Source organism: Pithys albifrons, chromosome 21 (assembly GCF_047495875.1).
Source record: "Pithys albifrons albifrons isolate INPA30051 chromosome 21, PitAlb_v1, whole genome shotgun sequence".
Taxonomy (NCBI): Eukaryota; Metazoa; Chordata; class Aves; order Passeriformes; family Thamnophilidae; genus Pithys; species Pithys albifrons.
In genome coordinates this window covers 8,099,414-8,123,169 of record NC_092478.1, presented here as the reverse complement: position 1 = coordinate 8,123,169, position 23,756 = coordinate 8,099,414, and the positions used below count along the sequence as shown (strand labels likewise).

At 46.9% G+C, this 23,756-nt stretch overlaps 2 protein-coding genes across 2 annotated transcripts; one reads left to right on the top strand and one right to left on the bottom strand.

Moving 5' to 3' along the window:
• Positions 1–912: 912 nt before the first annotated feature.
• Positions 913–8,018, bottom strand: TUBD1 (tubulin delta 1). The gene is made up of 9 exons (XM_071574973.1): positions 8,009–8,018; positions 6,799–6,993; positions 5,672–5,819; positions 4,857–5,073; positions 4,086–4,317; positions 3,234–3,398; positions 2,525–2,656; positions 1,853–2,036; positions 913–1,230 (listed from the first exon to the last, which is right to left on the bottom strand). Exons 2-9 carry the CDS (start codon positions 6,968–6,970, stop codon positions 1,128–1,130), a joined length of 1,353 nt encoding a protein of 450 aa, XP_071431074.1. The 5' UTR covers positions 6,971–6,993; positions 8,009–8,018; the 3' UTR covers positions 913–1,127.
• Positions 8,019–8,182: 164 nt separating this feature from the next.
• On the top strand, positions 8,183–23,479 carry RPS6KB1 (ribosomal protein S6 kinase B1). Its single transcript, XM_071575383.1, has 15 exons — positions 8,183–8,372; positions 11,389–11,438; positions 12,405–12,525; positions 13,168–13,236; positions 13,632–13,779; positions 14,392–14,449; positions 15,265–15,365; positions 15,765–15,855; positions 16,036–16,126; positions 16,429–16,536; positions 16,819–16,881; positions 17,705–17,782; positions 18,521–18,628; positions 19,162–19,274; positions 20,233–23,479. The coding sequence occupies exons 1-15, from the start codon at positions 8,301–8,303 to the stop codon at positions 20,468–20,470; spliced, it is 1,509 nt and encodes a 502-aa protein (XP_071431484.1). The 5' UTR covers positions 8,183–8,300; the 3' UTR covers positions 20,471–23,479.
• Positions 23,480–23,756: the final 277 nt, after the last annotated feature.

Below are 23,756 nucleotides of genomic sequence, written 5' to 3'. Positions count from 1 at the left end.
CTCCTCATTTTTGGCATGTGGGATTGTTTCTCTGGGAGATGAGTGTGGCATGGGGGGAGGAATGGCCACAGTTCCCCCAGCTCTCCCTGCCATAAAGGGAAAAGCTACCAGAGGAGAAGGAAGGTCAGTGTTACACCATAATCCTTCACTCTGGGCTCTCATTTCACAGGAATTCAGTGTGTGCCTTCCCAAAGGATTCAGTCCCTTCCTCCCTCCCAGCTGGTGCAGCTGCAGCTTCCAGGGCACCACCTCGTGGTCGTGGTAAAACTTGTGCAGAAAACACCCAACTCCTTGAACTGACTTTTGATATTTAGAAATATATTAAATATTGCTATATTCTGTTATATTGGAAATCTACCAGCCCTCCTCCTCCCAAATAGGTTTAAATAAGTAACTAATTAATTAACTTCTAACACAGAGCAAGACCAGGAGTTGTTTTGCTTTCAACATGTGGTTTGTGTATAACAGGGAGCCAAAACCTCTCCTGTGCTGTAGGGATTTGTTTTTCCCAAGTGGAAGGCACAGGGAACGGGTCAGAAGGGATACAATGAACTATAACCTCTCATATAACTTGAGGATGACAGGAAAATGAAGAACTCTTTATATTTCTCTTAAAAGGTGGTTCAAAACCTTTGCTGTTTTCTCAAAGTTAATGTGCTTAAAATAGAATTTAAAGGACCAGGTACCACGTTGTTGTCTCTGGAATGGCACCCAAATGGGACTTGGATTAATGATTCTTTTTTATCACTATTGAAGCATTCTTTGGGCAAAGTGTCACAATGAAAATTTGAAACTGGAGGATTAGGAATGCTTTGCTGTTGCAGTCACACATTAGTTAATGATAATTTATGTTAAAGTGCCAAAAAATTATGTTTAAAGATGTAGCTACACTACATAGCAAATGTGTTGCAAAATAGGTATTTATTAGATATATTAAATAAGAATAATCCCTGCCCATTTGAATTTATTCAGTTCAGATTCAGTTCTTGCTCTAACACACACACTCTGCTTTCAGGATGACAGCTCCAGCCCAGGAATTTCCACACTTCAGGAAGCTGGTGGAAAGTTTGCCAGTGCTGGGCTCTTCCAGAGCAGCTCAATTTCAGGCCATTTAAAAATAAATAAAATCACAGGGTGGTGTAACTGGAGATAACCTGTTCCAGGGTGGTGAAGCTGTCCAGGAAATCTTCCTCTTCAATTCCAAATTTTGTGTACTGGTGAATATAAGCCCTGTGTGTTGAGTGGGAAAGACATGGGAAGTCAGTGAGGAATCTGCCACATGGAATCAGAGTGAACATTTACTGTGAAAACCTCAAAAAAATCAGGATTGGTTTCCACCCAGTAACTCTGCTGGTTAGTTTTCACTCTGCTCTCCTGAACTCATTTTGTAATTCCTACTTATCAGTAAGTCCTGACTTGTTTCTGATGGGTTTTATAACTCTGTGTGTTGCTTAAGGACACAGAATTGGAGCTGACAAATTGGGCTACCTGGGAAATGAAGGGATTAATGGCATGGGAGCCTTAATGACCACACAAGTGCCCTCAATGCTGCTAAGTGAGCCAGGAAGCCTTTGGAAACTATACCATCAGTAAAGGAGCTTCTATGTGTTATTTTTAGAATGGTCAAATTGGAATGCACTAAATTTGGAGAGTTTTGGTACTCAGAAAATAGAGCACTTGGAATATGTGGTCCCACTTACCCAGAGAACAGCTCTGGCTCTGCTCCTCACCCTGCCATCATGCTCTTCAGGCAGAACAAGGTTTCCATGCAGTGTGGGAACAGCCTTCCTGCTCATTCCCCATTCCTACTGGCAGTTCTCAGTGAGGTCCCAGCAGAACTGTTTCCACTTACTTGGAAGCAAACATATTCCAGGCTTTCCCCACAATGCTGTCGAGGGGTTTCAGCAGGAACTGGCTGTTGCTGACCAAAGCTGCAGACTTCTCATACTTGTTAAATGCTCTTGGTGTTTTCCAGGCATGGAAAGCATCCTGAGGGCTTAGCCAGGATGTGTATAGTGAGGGATCCTGGAAACTTCCTGCATCAGAAAGAACACAGTCCTTTGGATCAATGGAAGGCCACAAACTCCCACAGCCTGGCCCCAGTGGTCCTGTGTGACCCAACCAAAGCTTACAGAGGAGTTCAGACCTTGGGACAAATCTGCAGAAAACAGAACTTGTAGAGATTCCCTGGATTCTCTGGGAGCACTCCTGTGTCAGTACTGCCAGCAATGCTCATCACTCCAGAAACAGCTAAACACATTTCCCCACAATAAAGCCAAGAGTTTCATCAAACACACAGACTTCAGGCTCTTCCTCCTTCCTGAAGTGCTTCAGGAAACACAAAGTCTGCTGTAAACACAACAGCCCAAAGCAACTGGACAGCGAAACGTTTCTAGGGGGAATGTTGACCTCAGCAGTGAAACATGTGGCCTTGGGCCTTTTTCCCTTTGCTCAGCTGTGGGTGCAGAGAACCCAGAGGGATGTGAAAGCAGAACCCCTGAGGGGCTGGGCTGTCCCTGCTCACCTAAGGCCACACTGTGCACGTCCTTCCCTCGCAGGATCAGCAGGTTGGCAATGGAAGTGTTGAAGGGCTTGTTTGAGGAGTGGCTGCAGCTGGAGGGGCCTGGGGGTGGGGCTCGGACCTGCCAGTCAATGCCTGTGAGGAAAGGCAAAAAGGAGGGAGAACAAAGTTAGTGGTTTGTGAAATATGGATTAGGACTAGGAGAGGCAGATGGGAACTATCACTGTGCCCCATCCTGAGACCAGACTGCACGTTAATTAGGCAGCAATTACACAATTCCCAGAGAAAAGCAGTGCTAATTTGCCTGCTAGTCACTTGTCTACCAGAGAAAATGATACCTGTTTCTGTACTTAGGAAGCTGCCAGCCCATTCCCTGCATAACTGGAAGCTCTGACTGAATTCCCCACGTGAGTGATATGGGAGAGCAAAGCAGGATTATTGTGAGTAGGTGTAAAAAGAGAAAGCAGAACTGGCTACCCAAAGAATGTTCCAAATGAATTATGTAAATTAAGTGCACAGCCACAGACTTGGTTTGGTTTGCTTGTTTTCAATGGTTGTAATTAACTGAGATGTCTGGAAGCAAAGACAGGAGCGAGCTGGGGCTGCTGTGGCAGCTGAGGGAATGGGGTAAGGAGCAAATCCCTGCTGAGGGAATGGGCTGCAGTGAGCTGCCTGTGCAGAAAGAAGTGCAGGAGATGAGAAAGCTCCCCACCTTCCTCCATGTGGGCACTGGCAATGAGCATTTGCCTCAGGTGTTTGAGCAGCCCAGGCCAGCTGAAGGTGCTGAAGGCCAGGCAGTTTTCGGGCATCTGAGGGATGTTCCGCAGCGCCAGCACCTTGAACTCGGGGTGTGGGACCAGCCCCTCCACCAGGTCTCCTGCAAGAGGAAAACAACAGCTGCTCATGTCTGACAAAATACTGCACAGGGCAGCTCACACTGAGGAGAGAGAATGTTACAGATTTAGCAGTTTCAAATAAAGGCAAACCTGCTGTGTGTTACTGAGTTCTAAACAGGCTCTTACTTCACACCTGGGCCTTGTCTCACTTCACAGTCTGGCTCAGAATCTCAAGGACTCTGCACTGCTAAAGCCTTTGGCAGACAGATGTGAAAGTTTAACTTTACAAGCAGTAGAGTAACTTTCTCTAATTCCTTCAAGGTACAAATGCCAGGCTGCTGCTTGCTGCTCCCCTGCTTTCTGCCTGAGCAAAGCACAAAACTTTGCTTCAGTTCATGCAAACTTCTCACCCAAAGTGAAATGTGAAACTCTCCAAAGTGCCATCCTGCACAAATTTCCTCTGCAATGTAAATGGGTACAAGGGTGTCTGTAATCACTTGGAAAAGGAGAAACAGGGTTCTGTTGGTAAAGAATGAAAGCAGAAGCTGGGGGATTTATTTTTGGACTCTGCTACAACACTGGAATTAAACTTCTAAATTAGTCTTTTCCTCTACTTTTGCTGTATTAGAACTTGAGATGTATCCAATTAATTGTGTGAGGAGGCTGAAGAACTCCAGTTCACACATGACCTGACTGCAGGAAGGTGTGTGGGCATACAGGGGTTGTACCTAAAGGGTTTCTGGAGTAGTCTGAGCCCCCCTCTGCTGGGTGAGTGGGCTGGAAAACACTGCCCAGCTGATGGGCAATGACTTGGTTCACATCCCTGAAGGAGATCTGTTTGATATTCAGCAGCTGAGCACAGATCTTGTGGATGACATCATTTTCATGGACAAGAAGGGCATCTGACGACTTGTACAGATGTGACAGAGTCAAAACAGAGTTGTAGTTTTGAACAATGACCTGGAAACAAACAAAAAACCAACAACAAATGAGAGAGTCAAACTTAATCCCTTCCCAGTTTATAATCCTCTGGCTACTGCTGTTTCCTCAGTTATGCTTTAGGAAGTGATTCATTTTCTCTGCCAAAGCATGGAGTGAGGTCAGGAGCTCAGAGCTTTTCCAGGGAAAGAGGGCAAGACCTGTGAAAATCACATTATCCATCTCTCTGCATACAAACATGCCAGGACCAAATCTGTCTGGGAACTGACTGTGCTGCTGAGATAAGATCCTAACAGGAGACTTCTAGTGAGACAACAGAGCTTTCTGTGAAACTGCATCACTTCAGCATGTCAATTATCAGGAATTCTTTTTGGTGGAATTACATGCACCAAATATTAGGCAAACAATTCTTTAGCTGTGTTACATAGTCACTGAAGGTTTCAAAAGTAAATGTACCTATTTCTTGTTTGTTGTACTTTGTCAACAAGTAAACAGCGATTATAAACTCTATGTAAGTACAAACCACCTAATTATATATAAAAAGGCAACGTGACATTCACCTCACCAGTGCCATAGGGCCAGATAACGTGGTTCAGTATGAATGAGGAGGGAAAAGCATCTCTCAGGCACTGGGTCACAAATGCCCCCAGGCCTGACCCTGTGCCCCCCGCCATGCTCATCAGTGTGAGGAATCCCCCGAGCCGGTCACACCTCTCTGCTTCTCTCTGCACCAGATCCATTATTGCTTCTTTGTGTCTGGGCCCATGGACAGAGTAGCTGTGGAGAGACAGTGACACGTGGGCAGTTACATCAAAATAAAAGCAGAAAAGTGAAGCTGTTCATAAAGCAAAGGCTTATTATTATTTATATAACTTTGCATAGTCATCCATTCTATCTGCAGTAAACAATCCTCAGCCATGAGATTTCTTTTGCAAAACAGCTGTTTATAAACTGTCCTTGTTGTTTCCTATTCTTAAATTATTCCCTCAGTTTGAAAATGGGTTTTACTGCAAATGGGTGAGGCCCTGGCACAGGTTGGGCAGAGAAGCTGTGGCTGCCCCATCCCTGGAGTGTCCAAGGCCAGGTTGGAGAGGGCTTGGAGCCACCTGGTCTGATGGGAGGTGTCCCTGCCATGGCAGGGGGTGGAACAAGATGATCTTTAAGGTCCCTTCCCACCCAAACTACTCTGGGATTCTGTGATTCAAACACCAATTTCATCTGGCAATAATCAGTTTAAAAGCTTCACTGCTATATACACATTTCTACTTTAACTTAACAATAAATGCTGTTCCATACTCAGCTGCACTCCTAGAGAGTGCAGGCAGTTCCTCAGCCCCCCAGGTCCCCCAGAGACACTGGGAGCAGCTGTGCATACCCGTTGGCCCAGTTGTTCCCAGAGCCTTGCTTCTGACAGAAGTGGGAGTGGTGGCTGTACCTCCAGGAGCCAGCCCTGGCAGCCATGGAGAGAGTCTGGCTGATCACTTTGGGCTCCATGTCCACAAGCACAGCCCGGGCCACAAGTCCTGCAGAGCAAGAGAACCAGAGCTAAGAATAATCATAGAATGGATTGGGTTGGAAAAGACCTCCAAGATCATCAAGTCCAAGCCTTGGTCCAACTCCAGTCCCTTTACCAGATCATGGCACTCAGTGCCACGGCCAATCTCAGTTTAAAAACCTCCAGGGATGGGGAATCCACCCCCTCTCTGGGCAGCCCATTCCAATCCCTGAGCACTCTCTCTGGAAAGAAGTTTTTTCTGCTCTCCAACTTCAATTTCCCCTGGCAGAGCTTGAGCCCATCGTGCCCCCTTGTCCTATTGCTGAGTGCCTGGGAGAAGAGACCAACCCCCACCTGGCCACAACTTCCCTTCAGGCAGTTCCAGACAGTGCTGAGGTCACCTCTGAGCCTCCTCTTCTCCAGGCTGAACACCCCCAGCTCCCTCAGCCTCTCCCCACAGCACTTGTGCTCCAGTCCCTTCTCCAGTCTTGCTGCTCCTCTCTGGACCTGCTCCAACATGCCAATATGGAATGTGAGGTGGATGGACCTGCATGGATCCCACAGCCCAGGTTGTGTTCCTCCCACCCACAGCATCCAAGTTATTCATGGCACAGCACAGGCAGGCACAGAAGGGATTTGGCCATGCCCATGTATGTGCCAAAGATGAATCTGAGCTCCAGAGCTTTTTCAGGGAAAAAAACCACTTAGTGTGTTTGATAATGTCAAATTTGGACAGTCTGGTTCCTGCCCTCAGATATGATGTACCTACAGGAGGTGCAGATGTTTGAAAGGAAGGATTATGTGTCCACAGGAACTGTTTCCAGCTGTGCCAGGGGCAGAGTGGCCCTGTGGCCTCACACCCCTCACTGCTCCTGTGACTGTGGCAGTGCCAGAGGGCACAGGGCTGTGACAGCCCTTCGAGGCTGGAGGTGCAATTCCCTGTTCAGCTGAAGGTAAAAGACCTGCTCTGTGTCTGTGTGCTGACAAGAAGCCCTTTGAGGCTGTACCTCCAGACTGCTGCTCCCAGAAGAAGCGTTCCCTGCAGGCATCCTGGTAGGATTGGCTGTCCCTGCTGGAGCTCAGCCCGTGGGGGCCGTGCAGGTCCCTGCACAGGCAGCTGAACACCTCGTGCCCAACCTGGTTCCCACACTGCCCCAGCTGCACCGTCACTATGGACATCCTCCCTCGCCGGGCACGCGCTCCTGGAAGAGAAATCATGTCTTTAAGAAGTGGGAAAGACAGGGGGAAATAGTTCTAATAAGTCCCTGATCTGTTTGGCTGGTTTTTGAGAATCCTGGTAAGGGAAAAGGTTGTGCTACAACCCCTGGTTATTTCTGGGGAAAAGCTGCTTGTCAGCACCTTCTCCTGAATGGACCATGCATGGACCATGGAGAAGTTGGCCAATATGACCTGTAAGTTGCTTCTGGAAAATATCCTGTATCCTGAATACCAGGAGTGTGGATGGCACTTCACAGGAAATCTGCTGTGCATCTGGAGGGAGCTGGAACCAGCCACACAGCAAGGAAATGATTTGTTTGCTTACTTTGCCCAGTAAGGCAGGATAGAAACAAATCATTATAACTCAGTCATTGGACTAGGATGTAAAAGCAGAGTAAGAAAGTTCCACATGCCCTTAGAAATGCTGAGCCTGTTCAAAGCTGCAGCTGATTTGCAGCCCTGTGCTGCTCCAGGCCTGCTGCCAGCGCCTGCTGAGGGGACAAAAGGCTTCCCTGGAGGATTCCTCTTGCTTCCAGCACACAGAGCAAAGCCCGTCACTCGGCTCTGCTGCGTTTGGTCTTTTTTCCTCCCTCAGCATTTTACAGCAGCTCTGCTTTTTGCCTTTTCCATTCGTAGCAACAGAGTCGCGCCTCACGCGGAGAGTAACTAAGGAGCTAACTAAGTAACTAAGTAACGGGTGAATTACGGCCCGGGAAGGCCCGTGTCGGTGCCGCTCGGCCGGAGCCCACAGCCGGGTCGGGCCCATCCCCTCACGGCCCCTCAGGGGCCGCCCCGAGCCCTTCCCGCGCCCGCCCCTGCCCGGCCCGGAGCGCCACCCCGGTGCGGCTCCTCCAGCCCAATCCCGTTCCCAATCGCATTCCCGCTCTTATTCCCATTGCCATTGCCATTGCCGTTCCCATTCCTGCTCCCGTTCCCGTTCCCATTTCTATTCCCGCTCCCATTCCCATTCCCGTTCCCGCTCTCTCTCCCGCCCGGCACCTGCGGTCCCGCCGCGCGCATGCGCAGAGGGCAGTGCTGGCAGGCTGGCGCCGGCTCCGTCTCTCGGGCTTCACTGCGCTCTCTGCGCACGCGCTTCCCCCCCCCGCCCCCGCGGCCCCTCTCACCGCGCAGGCTCGGCTCGCGCCGGGAGGGGGCGCTGCGCGTGCGCGGGGCGCGCGGGCGGGGCGGCGGCGCAGGCGCGCTGCGGGCGCGCAGCCGGCGATGGCGGCGGCGGGCCCATGAGGCGGGCCAGGCCCCGGCAGCGGCGGAGGCAGCGAGCGGCGGCGGCGCCATGGCGGGCGTGTTCGACATCGACCTGGACCAGCCCGAGGACGCGGGCTCGGACGAGGAGCTGGAGGAGGGGGTGAGGCAGGCGGCGCGGGGAGCGGGGCAGGCCGCGGGGCCTGAGGGAGGCAGGGCGGGCGCGGGAGGCGGCGCGGCCCGGCCGGGCACAGCTGAGCGGCGCTCCCGGGCCGCGGCGGGGCTGTCCGGGGTGTCCCGGGGCGTCCCTGGGTACTGGGCCGGGGCTGTTCGCTGGGCCGTGCTGTGCCCGGCCGCGCTGCCGCTCCGCGCTCGGGGGATTGTCCCGGGGAGGTGAGAGCGCGGCTTTAACGCGGCTCTAACCCGGTTCTGACGGGTCCATGTCCCGTGCTTTGCCCGCCCGCCGCAGCTCACGGTTTGGGACGTTCATCTGGGCTCTGTCAGGGCTTCGGGAGCTTTTTATTGCAGTGTCCGTGTTTATTTTGCCAGTGATGCTGTGGCTTCTCTATACTGTGTGTTAAACGTTTGCTGTCGTTTCAACTACTGCTGTGTGTATGCCCTGCTGTTTAAACACTTAGAGCATTCTTGGAGTCTTTGAGGTTGTAGAATAGTTTGGGTTGGAAGGACCTTAAAGATCATCGCATCCCACCCCGTGCCATGGGCAGGGACAGCTCCCACTATCCCAGGCTGCTCCAACCTGGCCTTGGACACTCCCAGGGATGGGGCAGCCACAGCTTCTCTGGGCACCTGTGCCAGGGCCTGCCCACCCTCACAGAGAGGAATTACTTCCCAACATCCCACCCAACCCTTCTCTCTGACAGTTTGAAGCCATTCCCTGTGTCCTGTCCCTCCAGGCCCTTGTCAGAAGTTTCTCTCCATGTTTCTTGTAGATTCCCTTCAGGTTCTTCCCTTCAGGAACCAACCAGATGGTTCCCCACACTCCAGTTAAACCGTAGGACGTTGTTTGACAGCTGAAAGCTTCTCGACCTGCAGGGAAAAGCTCTGTTTGTCACCTTAATAATCGATAAAATACTTGGCTTCAAACTGTAGTTGCATCAGACAGTTAATGCTGCCAGGAGCAGGTTCTGAGGGGGGTGGCGAGAACGTGGAGTTTGTTCTGTCTTTGTTCCAATAATTCAATCCTGGGGAACAATTAAACCATTCACGGGTTATTGTGGATTTCTAAAAGGGCCGTGACAGAAACTGTGATGGAGCTGCCTGGATGGGTGTTGGTAACCTGGGGGGTCTCAGGTGACTGAGAGATAAAGGAGGGCGAGAATGGGCTGGGAATTGAAACAGCTGCAAGGCAGGGAAGGAGGGGAACATCAGGGAGGATGTTCCAGTGGAAGGTGTCTGGGTGTGTGTCCTACAAGGAACAGAAGGATGGTGCTGTTGAGATCACTAACCTGGAAGGGGGCGAGGTGGGAGGTCAGGGCTGTCCTGTCTCACCTCTGGTACCTTCTGGAAGCCTCGGGGGAACCGGAGAGATCAGCTGTGGGTTGGAACAGGCACAGCCATCCTAGAAAATGTGAATTGTTCAGTGGAGCTTTTCCTCAAAAGCCATGTGGTTGTTTGCACTAATTATTGTGGTGTGAAAAACCAACCAGCCTTAATTTTTGTGTTTTTAATGAGTGAAAGAACCCACAGACTGAAGGGCTGCTGGCCTTGCTCGGTGCTGTGGGATGAGGAGAAACCCTGAAAACAACAGGATGGTGCCCAGAGTGAATTTTGGCCAAGTTAATACTGAGAATGAAACCCAAAGTTCACAGGAGCAAGAGCAGCACACAGAAAGTTTTCCAGAACCATTGGGCAACTGGGGGGGTTGCTCTGGGAACATGATGGGTGTTTATTCTCTGTGTTTGCTGAGTGTTTTTAAATTCATTTGTTGGCATCCAGGAGTGGGATCAAGGGCAGCCTCAGTGGGGCTGTTGTGAAACTTGTCAATAAGTTGGATTTCTCTAATAAATGCCAGGGCAGGACAGGAGCTGGAAACAAACCTTTTGGGCTCCCTGATTGCCTGTGGTGCTTGATGGTGGAACCAGCAGTTCAGTTCCCCTTCAGACCACCCAAAATAAACCAGCCCCTCTAAACCTGAAGGTTTAAATGGTCTGGAAGCTGCTGAAAGTTTCTGGCTTTGTTTAGTTGGTGTTTTCACTTGATAATATTTAAAATGCACTCCTTGGCTTGGGCTGCTTTTTGCAGCTCTCAGTGGTGTTTCTTTCCCTTGTGGTTCTCTGAATGTCACACATCACTCCAGATATATCTTCATATCTGCTTGCAGTTGTTAATTCTGTCCACCCTTTTGAAGCTGGAAGTGCTGGGGCTCCCCAGGAGCCAGCCCGTGCCGTGCTATTTGTATTCCCCCAGCTGTCTGCTGGCTCTGCACTTCTCTGGCCATGCAGAGCCACAGGCAGAGGGGAGTATTATCTTGCACAAGGGATCAGGTTGAAAATTCTTTGAAGAAAATCTCTCTCCAAAATTTAACTACATTCCTCACTGGTGACTGGTTCTGGTGCTGAAGTGCCTGGACCTTCTTTAGGAATATTGACATGCCTTGATCTGTGGGAGGATTATTGGTCAGAAAGGGTATTTATCATAGAGGAAAACTCAATTCTTTTATTTACATTGGGACTTGATTATTTCCAATATAAATAACAAAACCTTCTCAGTAGATTATTCTAGTCCCAGCTCATTTCTTCCCATAATCATTATTATTGTTCTAATTGGCATAGAGCTGCAATAGGACTTTAAAATTCATATGTAAGGGGAACTACAAAATAAAATGCAGTATCTGACCACTTCTCAAATGCACCTGGGGGTGGGAAGTTGCACCTCTGGCATTTGAGTGATTGCACAGCACAGCCAGGTAAGGCAGTGGTTCCCTGGTCACTGTCTGGGATATGTGGAGGTGTTGAAAGGCTTGCACAGAATTCTCTACATTCTTTTATCTTCTGCTGAGAAATTGTTGTTCCTGACCTTTAGACTTGTTTAATTTTATAAGTTAAAATTATATATATATTTATTTCTAATATAAGAAGTTACAGAAGGCATCAGTGCACTTATTTTTATTGATTTTTTTCTTTTTCTAATAATTTTCCTTCCACCCCTCCCATCCCCAGGGTCAGTTGAGTGAGAGCATGGACCATGGAGGAGTTGGCCAATATGACCTGTAAGTTGCTGCTGGAAAATATCCTGTATCATTCATGCCACCTACTTTTACCTTCTCTTTTTGCCCCACTGTTAAGGTAAACAGAAAATGTTGTCATTCTGGCTCAACTTTGAGTCATTTCCAGACATTTCACTACTTCCTCACATTAAAGTGAATGAATTGTACCTTGAAGTAAAGTAATAATGAAACCAAATCCTGCTGCAACTTCCTGTTTGTCTTTTAATCCTTGTTTCCCCAGAGAAATCTCCTGTGCTCGAGTTGTGTCTGCAGGGTGGGTGCAGTGCACTGTCTGCAGGGCTCTGGGTGTGCTGCTCATTCCACCAGGGCCCTGCTCACAGGGCAGGATCCAGGGTTCAGGATACACCTTCAGCTTCCCTCATTTCTGGGTCCCAGATTGTCTCAGCAATCTCCCTGCTGGGAGGAGAAAGAGTTCAGCAGTTCAGGCACACTGACCTCAGCAGGATCCACTGTGGCAGAGCTGTAACACAATTCGGAAGCATCATTACATTCTGGATCAGTTTTTGTGGTGGGTTCAGAGTTAGGAGAGTTCCTTTGCTACAGCTTTTTCTGCAATATTTGTGTTGTGGAAGCCTCACTGTGACTGCTGAGTGTGACCTGAACCTTCATCCCACCTCAGAGCTTTGTGTCTTTTTGAGGTCTCAAAGAATTGTCTTAAGTCAGTTTGAGCCTTTGATCTTCTGAGCTTAATTCTGGTGTAGTGCAAAGTGTTGTGCATTAAAATGAAGGGATTTGAAGGAAATCTTGATACTCTAAATCCCCAGAATGTGCAGGGAATCTGCTCTGTGCAGGTTGACACAGCCAAATAATGTTCCTGGTGCCGAGAGTTCTCCCAGTGCCCCAGGCAGTGGTTCCTGTAGGTCAGGCAGGTTGTGCTCTGCACAGAGGCACTCAGTGCTCAGCTGTGGGTCTCAGGGGGGCTCACACCCCTGTTTCTGTTCTCCCCAGGGGCATGGAGCATTGTGAGAAGTTTGAGATTTCCGAGACCAGCGTGAACAGAGGCCCCGAGAAGATCCGGCCGGAGTGTTTCGAGCTGCTGCGCGTGCTGGGCAAGGGTGGCTACGGCAAGGTGAGCCCTCCCTGCCGCCCTGGGCAGGCCCTGCTCTCCCCAGCCTGTGTCCTGCCAGTTCCTCCTGCCACAGGGAACCCCAGGGCTGCCAGGGGTGGTGCTGTGGATGGGGATGCTGGAGCTGGAATGTCCCGAACTGGTTCTGGGTTCTGCCCCCTCAGACAGCCCCTTTGTGCTTTGGGGGTCTGTAGGGGTGACTGTAAGTGCATCCCTTAAGGAAGGCAGTTTAGAGTTCTCCCTTAAGGAGAAGAGAGCTACGTGTGGTGTGCGTGGGGTCCTGTGACCAGTGAGATGCTTTGGTGAATGTGAGGTGAATGGGCCAGCCAATAATGTCGTGACATGTTGGATGTCAGAGGATATAAAAGGTGTGGATGTTACTGAGAATAGAACTATGAACTATGAGCTATGAGGAAACTGTCTGTGAAACTATCTTGAATAAACTCTTGTAAGCCTTCTGATCAAGCCTTCTGATGCTGCTGTGCCTCAGCTCTTCTGTCATTCCCGCTGCCCCCTTGCTTGGGACAAGGGGACCCCAATAAAGGGTGACCCCGATAGGGCCCATCTCGTGTGTCTTTAGCAGAACTGTGCTGTTCAATCCATGCAGCTGTAACCTGTGCCTGCCTTTGTCTTGGTGCTGTTTAGGTGTTCCAAGTACGAAAAGTAACCGGAGCAAACACCGGGAAAATATTTGCCATGAAAGTTCTTAAAAAGGTACCTTGAATGTTCATGTTTCACCATTACCTGAACCCTAAAAAAATCTGTGCTGCCATTTCATTTTGACAATTATCTCATGATTCAAGAGACCTAGAAATAAATCCTAGTGTATATACAGTTGGAATTAGAATTAAACTTTACATTTTCTGTCTGAGTGGTTCTTAGCAGCTTATTTAAATAGATAAGAGGTCCCTTCCAGCCTAAATTATTGTGTAATTCTATGAAATAAAGGCTTAAAATTCTGCAAGAAACATCTCATGTATATGCTGTGGTGAAATTTAACTTTTTTATGCTGTTGCTGACACATCCATGGTGTTGTGGTTGAAAAAACTCAGAGCTGAACTCAATATAAAGGTCTGCTTAGCATGTTGTGTGTTCACCTGTCCCTGCAGGCAATGATTGTCAGGAATGCCAAGGATACAGCTCACACGAAAGCAGAGAGGAACATTCTGGAGGAAGTCAAACATCCCTTCATTGTGGACTTAATTTATGCCTTTCAGACTGGTGGAAAACTCTACCTCATCCTTGAGTATCTCAGTGGTCAGTATGTGAGATCTGTAACTGCCTCTGGGGGTCTGACACAGCCAACAAATTGGGGTTCTCACCCCGTGTGGAAAAGGCCAGTTAACAGTTGGCTCAGTGTCTTAAAATGGGCAGTAGGTTAACATTAAAAACACCTGGAACAGCATAAATAAACTTCTAATTCAATGAAATAAAGAGGAATGAGACATAAAATAGTTATTTTCCATGACAGTGCAGGAGAGGAGGAGTTTTAGTCTGTTGTCTTTTAGGTTTGGCATTTTTGTGTGTCACAGTGGGATTGGGTGCAGTCGCACAGAGCACTTGAGGGGTCAGTTCTTGCAGGTTCTTTATGACAGAAGAAAGAATTCCCTTCATTTCAGGGACAGACACAGATTAGGAACAGTTTTCTGAAGCTGTAACAGCAAAAGCCAGGGAGAGAAATGCTCCTGATTTCTTTAGGCTGCCAGAATTCTGAGGGTAACAGAATTGTGACTTAGTTGGGCTTTTTTTGTGAGGCATGTTGTACAGCAGGAAAGAATACCTGTTGCTCATAGTTTTCCTAGAAAACAGTCTTTTGACTGACTGAAAAAGAGACTTCAATTGAGTATAATCTATTTTTTCTCATGACAGGAGGAGAACTATTTATGCAGTTAGAGAGAGAAGGGATATTTATGGAAGACACAGCTTGGTAAGTGAAGCTATTTTTGTAAATTAATAGTTTGGGGGTTTTTTTCCAAGTGCTTAAACTATATATAAGTACTCAGTCATTTCAAACTGTAGTGAAAGAGCAGCTCAGTGGCTGGGGAGGTGCCTGTGCTCACTGCCCAGTGTGTGCTGGTGCAGCTCCAGTTCTCCCACAGAGGAGGGAGCACTGCTGGGTGCTGAGGGAGGCTGTTTCCACAGGGCTGAGCTCAGGGAGGTGTTTGGGTGTTGGGGAAAAGGCTGTGAAGGACTTGCTGTAAATGCAGGAGTTTTGTTCTGTTCCACACAGTTTCAGCAGGTCACTGTGATGCCCAGATGTGTGAGGGGATAACTGTGGTGATGAGGGAGAAAGTACTTTGGAGTAGTGTCACTTTAAATATAGAGAAGTTGAAATATCTCCTATTGATGAGGCTTTACACAACTGGATGCAGTTGTTCTTCCCATGGATAATGCCTTGGAATGGGCTCTGATGGCCATGTGGGGCTCTGGGTGGGCCAGTTCCCCCTTAGCTTCATTATGTGCTTATATTGAACCACTAACTGGTGAATTCAAATCCTCCAAATACCTTCATTATAATGTACCTACAGAGCAGGTAAACCCCAACCTAATAGTGTAATTTTGTAGTTTTTGGGGTCTGTGTGACTTTCAGGCAAACCAGCCTCAAAGGCACCACTGTTTCTCCTTTATTCCCTCACAGACTTCCAATGATCCTTTCAAGAACTGTTGCTGTGGACATAATAGTGCCTGAGGTGCTGTGCATGATTGGATATGTCTAATTTTGTGGCTTGTGTTTCCTTGCAGCTTTTACCTGGCAGAAATCTCCATGGCACTGGGGCACTTGCATCAAAAAGGAATCATCTACCGTGATCTGAAGCCAGAAAATATCATGCTCAATCATCAAGGTAGAAATCTAGTAGTGAGTCAGGTTGGCAGTCTTTTGAAAACAATTCTTGCAAGGCCACAGCTCCTCCCTCTTGGGGGAATTTCCTTAGAACAAGCCTTGCCAGAGCTAATTACCCTCAAACACAGCTGTTCTGGCCTTACTGGGCCCCAGCAAGCTCCAGGCTCCACATGTTTGTATGTGAATAAGTTTGGGTAGTTGGTCTTGTTTCTGTTTGAGTGGCAGCACTTGGTTTTAAGCATCATTACCTTGTTCTGTTTGATGACTGTTGCTTTGTCAGACCATTGAAAATGCCTGTAAATAGTTGGGAGTTAGTACACATTAAATTTTCTATTTTTAATGTCACTTACAGAGAATACAGAATTGTGACAAGCCCTAAATGTTGTATATTTGATTTCAGGTCACGTCAAACTGACCGACTTTGGCTTATGTAAGGAGTCAATTCATGATGGGACAGTCACACACACCTTCTGTGGAACCATTGAATACATGTGAGCTGCTTCCTCAAACACCAAGTGTTGCTCTGCCCTGGGGGGAATGGCTCAACTTGGCCTTTTTTAACTGGTGGTTCATTGGCAAAAACTTGATAAACGTGGGTTTGTTTGAAAACATACAGAATTGGTATTAAGCTTGTTAAAATACTTTCACATTTTCAATTTTTCTGCTTGTAGGGCCCCTGAAATCCTGATGAGGAGTGGGCATAACCGTGCTGTGGATTGGTGGAGTTTGGGGGCATTAATGTATGACATGCTGACTGGAGCAGTAGGTGCACAGTTATAATTGCATGTATTTCCTCCTTGCCTGTTGTAGCTCCCTGTATCCTAACTCAGATGCATGTATAATTACCTATAGTGTGTGTATATGCAGACTGCAAGTAAGAAATACCCAAAACACAGCTGAAGTTGTGCTGAATACACTCCTGAGCTGCTTTATCCAAACACTGACTTGCAAGTGCTATTTGTAGTGATTTTTCCTGCTTTGCAACTGACTGAAGTGAGTTGTGTGTGTACAGTTAAAAAAGATCTGAACAAGTCCTTTCCTCCTGTTGCAATGGTGCTTTCCAGCCTCCTTTCACTGGGGAGAACAGAAAGAAAACAATTGACAAGATTCTCAAGTGTAAACTCAACCTGCCTCCCTACCTCACACAAGAAGCCAGAGATCTGCTTAAAAAGGTACAATTTTGATGGGTGTCAGTGCTACACATTGTGTGGGAAATAGATCTGTAGTGATACTCTTATGGCTGCTCAGTCCACGCTTGGTTTAGTACTAAGTCAGTCAGTTTTGTGTTGTCTGGTACAGAAAGTGATTTTCCTTGAAAATACAATTGTTTCCTAACAAGTGCAGGTTTCCTCATTGCTCTGTATTCATTCTGCATGGTGATGATTCATGTCAGAAGTGGTCTAGTCATAACAGCATAACTAATGTTGCTTTTTTGGATGTTATTTCTCATGAAGCTGCTAAAAAGAAATGCTGCCTCACGTCTAGGAGCTGGTCCTGGAGATGCTGGAGAAGTTCAGGTAACTGGCCCTTAAGAACTCTTAAATTACCTCAGTAAAAGGAAACAGCTTTGAGGTTACATCAGAATAGGAGAGTCCCTCTTGTCTTGAAGGATAAGGAGCAGAAAGGCTCCACATGTGACAGCACATCAAACTCTGAAAGCTTTAAAGCTGAACTGAAGCAGCTGTCCACCTACTGGACAATTTGAGATTTGGAAAATAACTTTTATTCTTTAGCTCTGCCTTCCAGGAGATTTCTTCTGCTCCTTGCACAGTGTTAGTTGTGCAGCCCTGTGGGAGTGAGGGTACTCTGAGCAGGCTGGTGAAGAACCTGCCAGCCCTTGCTTTGGTGCAGCCCTTTCCAGGGAAGAGTTAGTTACAAGCTAAGGCAGAGGCTTTAGTTCCTGTTGCTCCCAGCTTGACTTTGGTTTTTGTGGTGACATCAGTGATGTATTAGAGAGTCCTCCTTATTTCACAGTTCTGTTAGTTTGTCATTAATACAATGTTTTGTCATGATTTTTAGAATCTAACTTTCAAAGTTGAATAATGTAGAGGTATTTTGCATGTAAATCAGCTTTTTCTAACACTTTCAAGGAGGACACCACAGGGGCACGTGTGAAAACCTCACAGGGGCACGTGTGAAAACCTCACAGGGACACGTGTTGCCCAGCCTGGACGTGTGGTACCAATTCTCAGCTTTGCTGCTGTAGAATGTATTGCACCAAACCCCTGTGATTTTGGACAGAGCCACCAGAGGAAGGGTCTGAAAGGCCTGTGTTAGTGGTTCAGGTACTGTGGTTGGTGCCCAGGGGCGTTGCTGACTGTGCTGTTGTAACCCTTGTAGGCTCACCCGTTCTTCAGACACATTAACTGGGACGAGCTGTTGGCACGAAAGGTGGAACCTCCTTTTAAACCCTTATTGGTATGTACTGGGAGTGCTGGGAGATGTTCCTTGTGTGCCTTGAGGAGAGATCTTAATGTGGGTTCTAAAGCTGAGAAACGTTCACTTTACAACCTGGAGTGCCACTGATTCCTGGGTTTTTCTGTTGTTAGCAATGGTATATAAGTTACTTGTACAAACCAGGGGAGTTTTCAAAATGTGCAACCCATGAAGGCCTGCACAGGGGAGTCCTATTGCCTTTCCACACAGGAGTGAGAGAAGGGATCTCAGAGTTACTCTTGTTCTGTGACCAAATTAAACAATATTCTTCACAGTCACTCATTCCAGAGTTCTCCTCTGTCCCTCAGAATAAACACTTCTGTATCTGCAGAAATGGGATTAAATTTAAATTGTCTGGAGAGGTTCCAGATCTAAGTGTTGCAACTCTTGAGGGCTAAACTTGGCAAGCAACTGGCACTGTAGTTCTAAAAGGGTTTTGTTTGTAATTTGAGATTTTTTTTCAAGGCAATTTTTTAATTTGTATTCCTTTTTGATCCATGATTTTTGCCCCTCCCCCTTGCCTTTATTTCTCAGTGTCAGTGCCCATAGTGACCTCCCACTGGCAGCGACAGGATTCCGACACCACTCCAGGGTTTTCCTCCAGCAGAGCTCTGCCTAAACCCTGTGGAATGAACTCCATCCAGAGGCTGCACTGCTCACCGCTGGGCCATTTGGTTGATATCTGTAATATAAACCCTTAATCATTTTGTTTTTGCAAAGCAATCTGAAGAGGATGTGAGCCAGTTTGATTCAAAGTTTACACGTCAGACACCTGTTGATAGCCCAGATGACTCAACTCTCAGTGAAAGTGCCAACCAGGTCTTTCTGGTGAGTGAGGGGTGGCTGGAGAGGGAGGTTTGCTGCTGGGAATGGGGCCACTGAGGTACATTAACTCTGTTGAGCCCCAGCTGATACCTGAAGCAAACCCTCATGACTGACCACAAACTCTGTGACAGGTTTGATGTGGTTTGGAACCCCTTTGATTGTTGCTGACGTTTCCTTTCTGCTCCAGCCAGCACATGGTGCTTCCTCTCTGAAATGTCAGCACTGGGAATCAGAGCTGCATTGTGAGCCCTGGCCACGGGGCTGCTCTCTCAGTCATGCAGAGAGAACAATGTCCAGTCTATAGAGCAACATTAATTAAATTGAGTCTGCTCTGAGGGGAAATAGCTGGGGTGGAGCAGCAAGTTGGGAACTCCCTGAAGTCCCACTGTTTGCTTCAAGGAGCAGGAGCTCTTATATCTACATTTACTCCTCCTTTTGTAAAGTTCTTGTGACAATCAGGTTTTCCTGTGATCCCTGCAGAGTGGTGCTCAGTGTGAGTGTTACTGTGGGCTCAGGGCCTCCTTTCTGTGTTCCAGGGTTTCACCTACGTGGCTCCATCTGTACTTGAAAGCGTAAAAGAGAAATTTTCTTTTGAACCAAAAATCCGCTCCCCTCGCAGATTCATCGGTAGCCCTCGGACACCAGTCAGGTACCTCTGCTTTTAGTCCTGCTTTTGTAATGCACCTTCTGACAAGTAGTTGAAATAGGTCTGCATTACAAGTTAAAAATGCAGCCTCGCTTCTCAGCTCAGCACTTCCATTTGAATTACAGGATGGACCCTTTTTCACAAGCCCCATTATTAAAGACAAGTCTGTGGGGTTTGGCAGCACAGGAGGTACCAATTAGTTGCTTTTCAGTGCTGGTACAGTCTCATTGGGGTGACTTGGGTACACCACTGCTCTAGAACAGTTTCAGAACATCCCAAGTACTTTGTGGTGCTAAAGAGCCATGTTAATGCAGAAAATCCCTTCTGCAGTCACCTAGAAATGCATCCTCAGGTGAGAGACAGGTACTTTACAGGAGACTGAAGGGACTGGAGCACAAGTGCTGTGGGGAGAGGCTGAGGGAGCTGGGGGTGTTTAGCCTGGAGAAGAGGAGGCTCAGAGGTGACCTCAGCACTGTCTGGAACTGCCTGAAGGGAAGTTCTGGCCAGATGGGGGTTGGTCTCTTCTCCCAGGCACTCAGCAATAGGACAAGGGGGCACAGGCTCAAGCTCTGCCAGGGGAAATTGAAGTTGGAGAGCAGAAAAAAATTCTTTGCAGAGAGAGTGCTCAGGCATTGGAATGGGCTGCCCAGAGAGGGGGTGGATTCCCCATCCCTGGAGGTTTCTAAAGTGAGCTTGGCCATGGCACTGAGTGCCATGATCTGGTAAAGGGACTGGAGTTGGAGCAAGGGTTGGACTTGGTGATCTCGGAGATCTTTTCCAACCCAATCCATTCTATAATTCTATGACTGTAGCAGGAGCTACGCAGGGCAATTTCTCAAACTTGTGGAAGGAAGAATTAGAAATGCTTCTCAGCAGGATTTGAGTTCAGCTTCCTGCAGAGTAACAGATGCACTTTGCTGCTGTATTTTCATCTCTGATTTGTGTATTTCTTGTTTTAAAGCCCTGTAAAGTTCTCCCCCGGGGAATTCTGGGGCAGAGGTGCTTCTGCCGGCGCATCCACCGCTCAGCCACCTGTGGAATACCCCATGGAGACCAGTGGGATAGAGCAGATGGATGTGACGGTGTGTGGAGAGGCTTCGGCGCCGCTGCCCATCCGGCAGCCGCACTCGGGGCCCTACAAGAAGCCGGCCTTCCCCATGATCTCCAAACGACCAGAGCACTTGCGCATGAACCTATGACAGCTCCGCCCGCCCGCGCCTCGGCAGGGACACCGACACGGACCTGAGCCCAGAACCTGAAACACGAGGGCTGCTTTGGTTTACTTGGGAAAAGTGACAGTATCAAAGAGTCAGTCATTGCACAGAGAGACTTGGAAAGCAAAGAAAAACGGATTTTTTTTTCTTTTTCTGTCAATCAATGGTGCATAAAAAACTTTAGCAAATGGTATTGCAGAACTCTAGGCACGTCATCTAACTGATTCCAGTGACATCTGCTCACCTTATCAAGGATCTTTCAGCTTGATAGCTTGGAACTGACAGTATTAAGGGTCAGGATGTTGCTCCAGAATCACTGGTGTAGTGGTGGATGTGTCGAGGAGGGTTAGCCCTTTCACTAGGCAGAGGATGAAATGCCTGTGCTTGCAGCTGAGGGGTAATTAGCGTGCAAGCTTCATTAAGCGGTTTCCTACAATGGGGTGGAATCAAAGATGAAAGCTAAAATTAATTGGTATTTCACGTTCAAAACATAATGAGTTTTTTTATATATATATATAAATATATATATTTTTCAAATAGATTTTTTTTGATTCAGCTCATTATGGAAAGGATCCCAAAACTGCAAATGCAGAATAATTGGTGAAGAAAGTTTCACGGCTCTAGTTCTGATTCTTCTCCTCATGAAACAACAAATCAATCAGTGAATCACTGGCTGACCAGCCTGGCAGTGTGGGGTGGGCGAGGACTGTTTCACTTGCTTACCCAGCTGAAATCCCTGTTCCTGCAAAGACAAATGGATCTAATCAAAAGGCAATGCTGCTATGTTCTAGGCTTGACTGGAAGCCACGGGCTCACACACGTCCTGCTTATTTCATCCCTGTCCTCAGCAGACATTTCACTGGGAAACATCACTTTTGTCCACTTTTGCTGGTCCTTAGCTGGAGGCAGCTCAGCACAGCCAGATTCTTACCCACAGAAAGATCAGGAAACAGTGCATCAGAACACAAGGTCAGTAGAGACACATAGGAAGTACCACAGGAAACAGACAAATCCTACATAGTATAAGGAAATAACTATTTTTGTAACCAGCGGGTAAGAATTTGAGGATTTTTTTTAATTATTACTATTATTATTATTAATAAAACTTTGCTTATGGGAGTTCCCTGCCATTATACATTTCTAAATTTCTCAACATTTTTTTCTATGCTGGGGCAATAAATTTGCTGATTGTACGAGAAAAGTGTTCAATGGCCTTTCAGTGAATGTCTTCCACAGTGGGTCAGAACTTCAGCAAACTTCATTTAGGAAACATGTTCTAAGGACACTATTTATGTTTTTAAAACTGTCACAATCTGTACAAATGACTTACAGGTACAAAGAATAAAATAAAGGTAAATTTTACCTTCCTTAAATACTTCCTGCCTTAAAGAAAGCATTTCCATGAGCATAGCTGGTGCAAGGGTTGATATCTGCAGAGCTTTACACTAGTTAGGTGTGTCTGGTGTGTGCGTGTGTGTGGAGATGACCAGCTGCAGACAAGTCCTGTCACTTTTTGCCTGCCACACGTTGCATTATCTTCAGTCAAACTGTGCAAAGTCTACTTCTGGTGTTTCACAACAGTAGGGATTTTTTTATTCTGGATTCTGCTTACTCTGTGGATACTGAACCTTTTTGAGCCATAGGATCCAAGCCATAAAACTCTCTAAGCATTGAAGCCACTCTGCGCTCTTTGCTCAGATTTGCAAGTCGGGACGATTCAGTGGCATCTTGATACTAACAAAGAACCAACAGCAAAAGATGGAGCAAAAATTGGTGGTGTTTTTTTCCTCCCTGGTAAGCCTTTCATTAGAAGAATTAATTTTGTAAGGAAAATAATTCCCTTGCAGGAAGGCTGCCCTTGTGCAGGTGGGGGCGTGGTGGTAACCCCGAAATGCAGGTGCTCAGGGGTGGTTGGCACTGAGTGTGTGCAGACCCCCAGCACCTGCAGCCTCCTGGCACCTTCCCTGAGGGCAGAGCAACCTGGTCAGCAAAGAGGAATGTTTGGAGGCGGGTCTGGTGGTCCCAGTCCCAGCCAACAGTTGCTCCTTGGTTGGCTGGATAGGGGTGTCCAGTGGAACTGGTTTGACATGGCTGGCAAGAGTGGCAAGAGTTGTTTGTCTGAGTTCACTGATGAGTCACAACCCCAGCTCGTGGGTTTGCAGAGGAAATTCCATGTACTGGCAATGTTTCATCCCATGGATTCTGAGTTGAATTCCCTACCATGACTGTGAAACTTTTGGAGTGTGACTCAGACAGCAAGCACACACTATGCAATATGGTTTATCCTGTATTTATTTGTAAAAATATCAGACATAGATCCTCTATATATATATATAATAGTGTCAAAATTACTAGTTGTGAACTGAGGGGAGTGGAGTTGTAGCTCCTGTCTGGCTATTTCAGATAAGTGCAGAATGCATTGAATATTGGAGAGCTTAACAAGTGCTTTCTTTTGTTCATTTAAAAATGTCTTAAATTTTTCATTAGAGTATAGAATCTTATTTTTTTTATTTTGTACAAGCTGCGCTTTTTTAATTATAATCACTGAAAAATTCACTATAATTTGATTTTATAGGATTTTTGTAGCATTACAAAAATATAGTAAAATACCTGAGGTTAATACCTGTTGTGGCTAACCATATAAAAGTATTAAATCTTAAACTTGAACAAAAGTCATATTTTTTTTTACTAGATGTTAAATAGGGAAATATTTTGTTCTGCAGGTCATTATCAGAAAAGGTTTCAAGGTCAGCTGTGTTACCAGCAGTTTTTCTTTTTCCCATTTGATGCAGAAACTCTTCTGGTATAAGATATTCCGAATTCCATCAGTTTTCTTGTGGGAGTGATGCATACATTGGACGCCATTCGTGTACTAAATTGTAATTTTGGGAATGCTGGAATAATTCCTACCAAGACTGTCTTAATTGTGCCATCTGACATTTGAATGTCATCCTGGTATTAGCTCATAATAAAAGATAAAAATCAACGAGTCAACTGTGCTTTTGAATATCCCTTTTTTTGGTCTTGCTCTGTAAAAGCTGAACTGCTGGAGAACATTTGAGTCCACTCTACAATGGGTGTTTATTTGGGGTCTGTTCTCATTTAATATGAACTTCCAACCTGTTCTCACTGTTAAAAAGTGCATCCAACGTTGAGGGAGGACATTTGTTTTAGGACAGATGTTGGGGGTTTGGCTGGTGTGTTAAATTCTGTCTCTGCAGGGCAGTTGCTGTTCCATTTTCCCAGTTTAGAGGGAAATCCTGTATATCCT

Excerpts from the sequence above, each read along its gene's own strand:
- TUBD1 (XM_071574973.1), bottom strand. The coding sequence starts at position 6,970 with ATGTCCATAGTGACGGTGCAGCTGGGGCAGTGTGGGAACCAGGTTGGG. Across the intron at positions 5,820-6,798 it reads CTGGGAGCAGCAGTCTGGAG|GACTTGTGGCCCGGGCTGTG; the intron begins GTACAGCCTCAA and ends CTTGCTCTGCAG. Across the intron at positions 4,318-4,856 it reads GGCCCTATGGCACTGGTGAG|GTCATTGTTCAAAACTACAA; the intron begins GTGAATGTCACG and ends GTTTGTTTCCAG.
- RPS6KB1 (XM_071575383.1), top strand. The coding sequence starts at position 8,301 with ATGGCGGGCGTGTTCGACATCGACCTGGACCAGCCCGAGGACGCGGGC. Across the intron at positions 15,366-15,764 it reads TATCATGCTCAATCATCAAG|GTCACGTCAAACTGACCGAC; the intron begins GTAGAAATCTAG and ends ATTTGATTTCAG. Across the intron at positions 19,275-20,232 it reads AGCCCTCGGACACCAGTCAG|CCCTGTAAAGTTCTCCCCCG; the intron begins GTACCTCTGCTT and ends CTTGTTTTAAAG.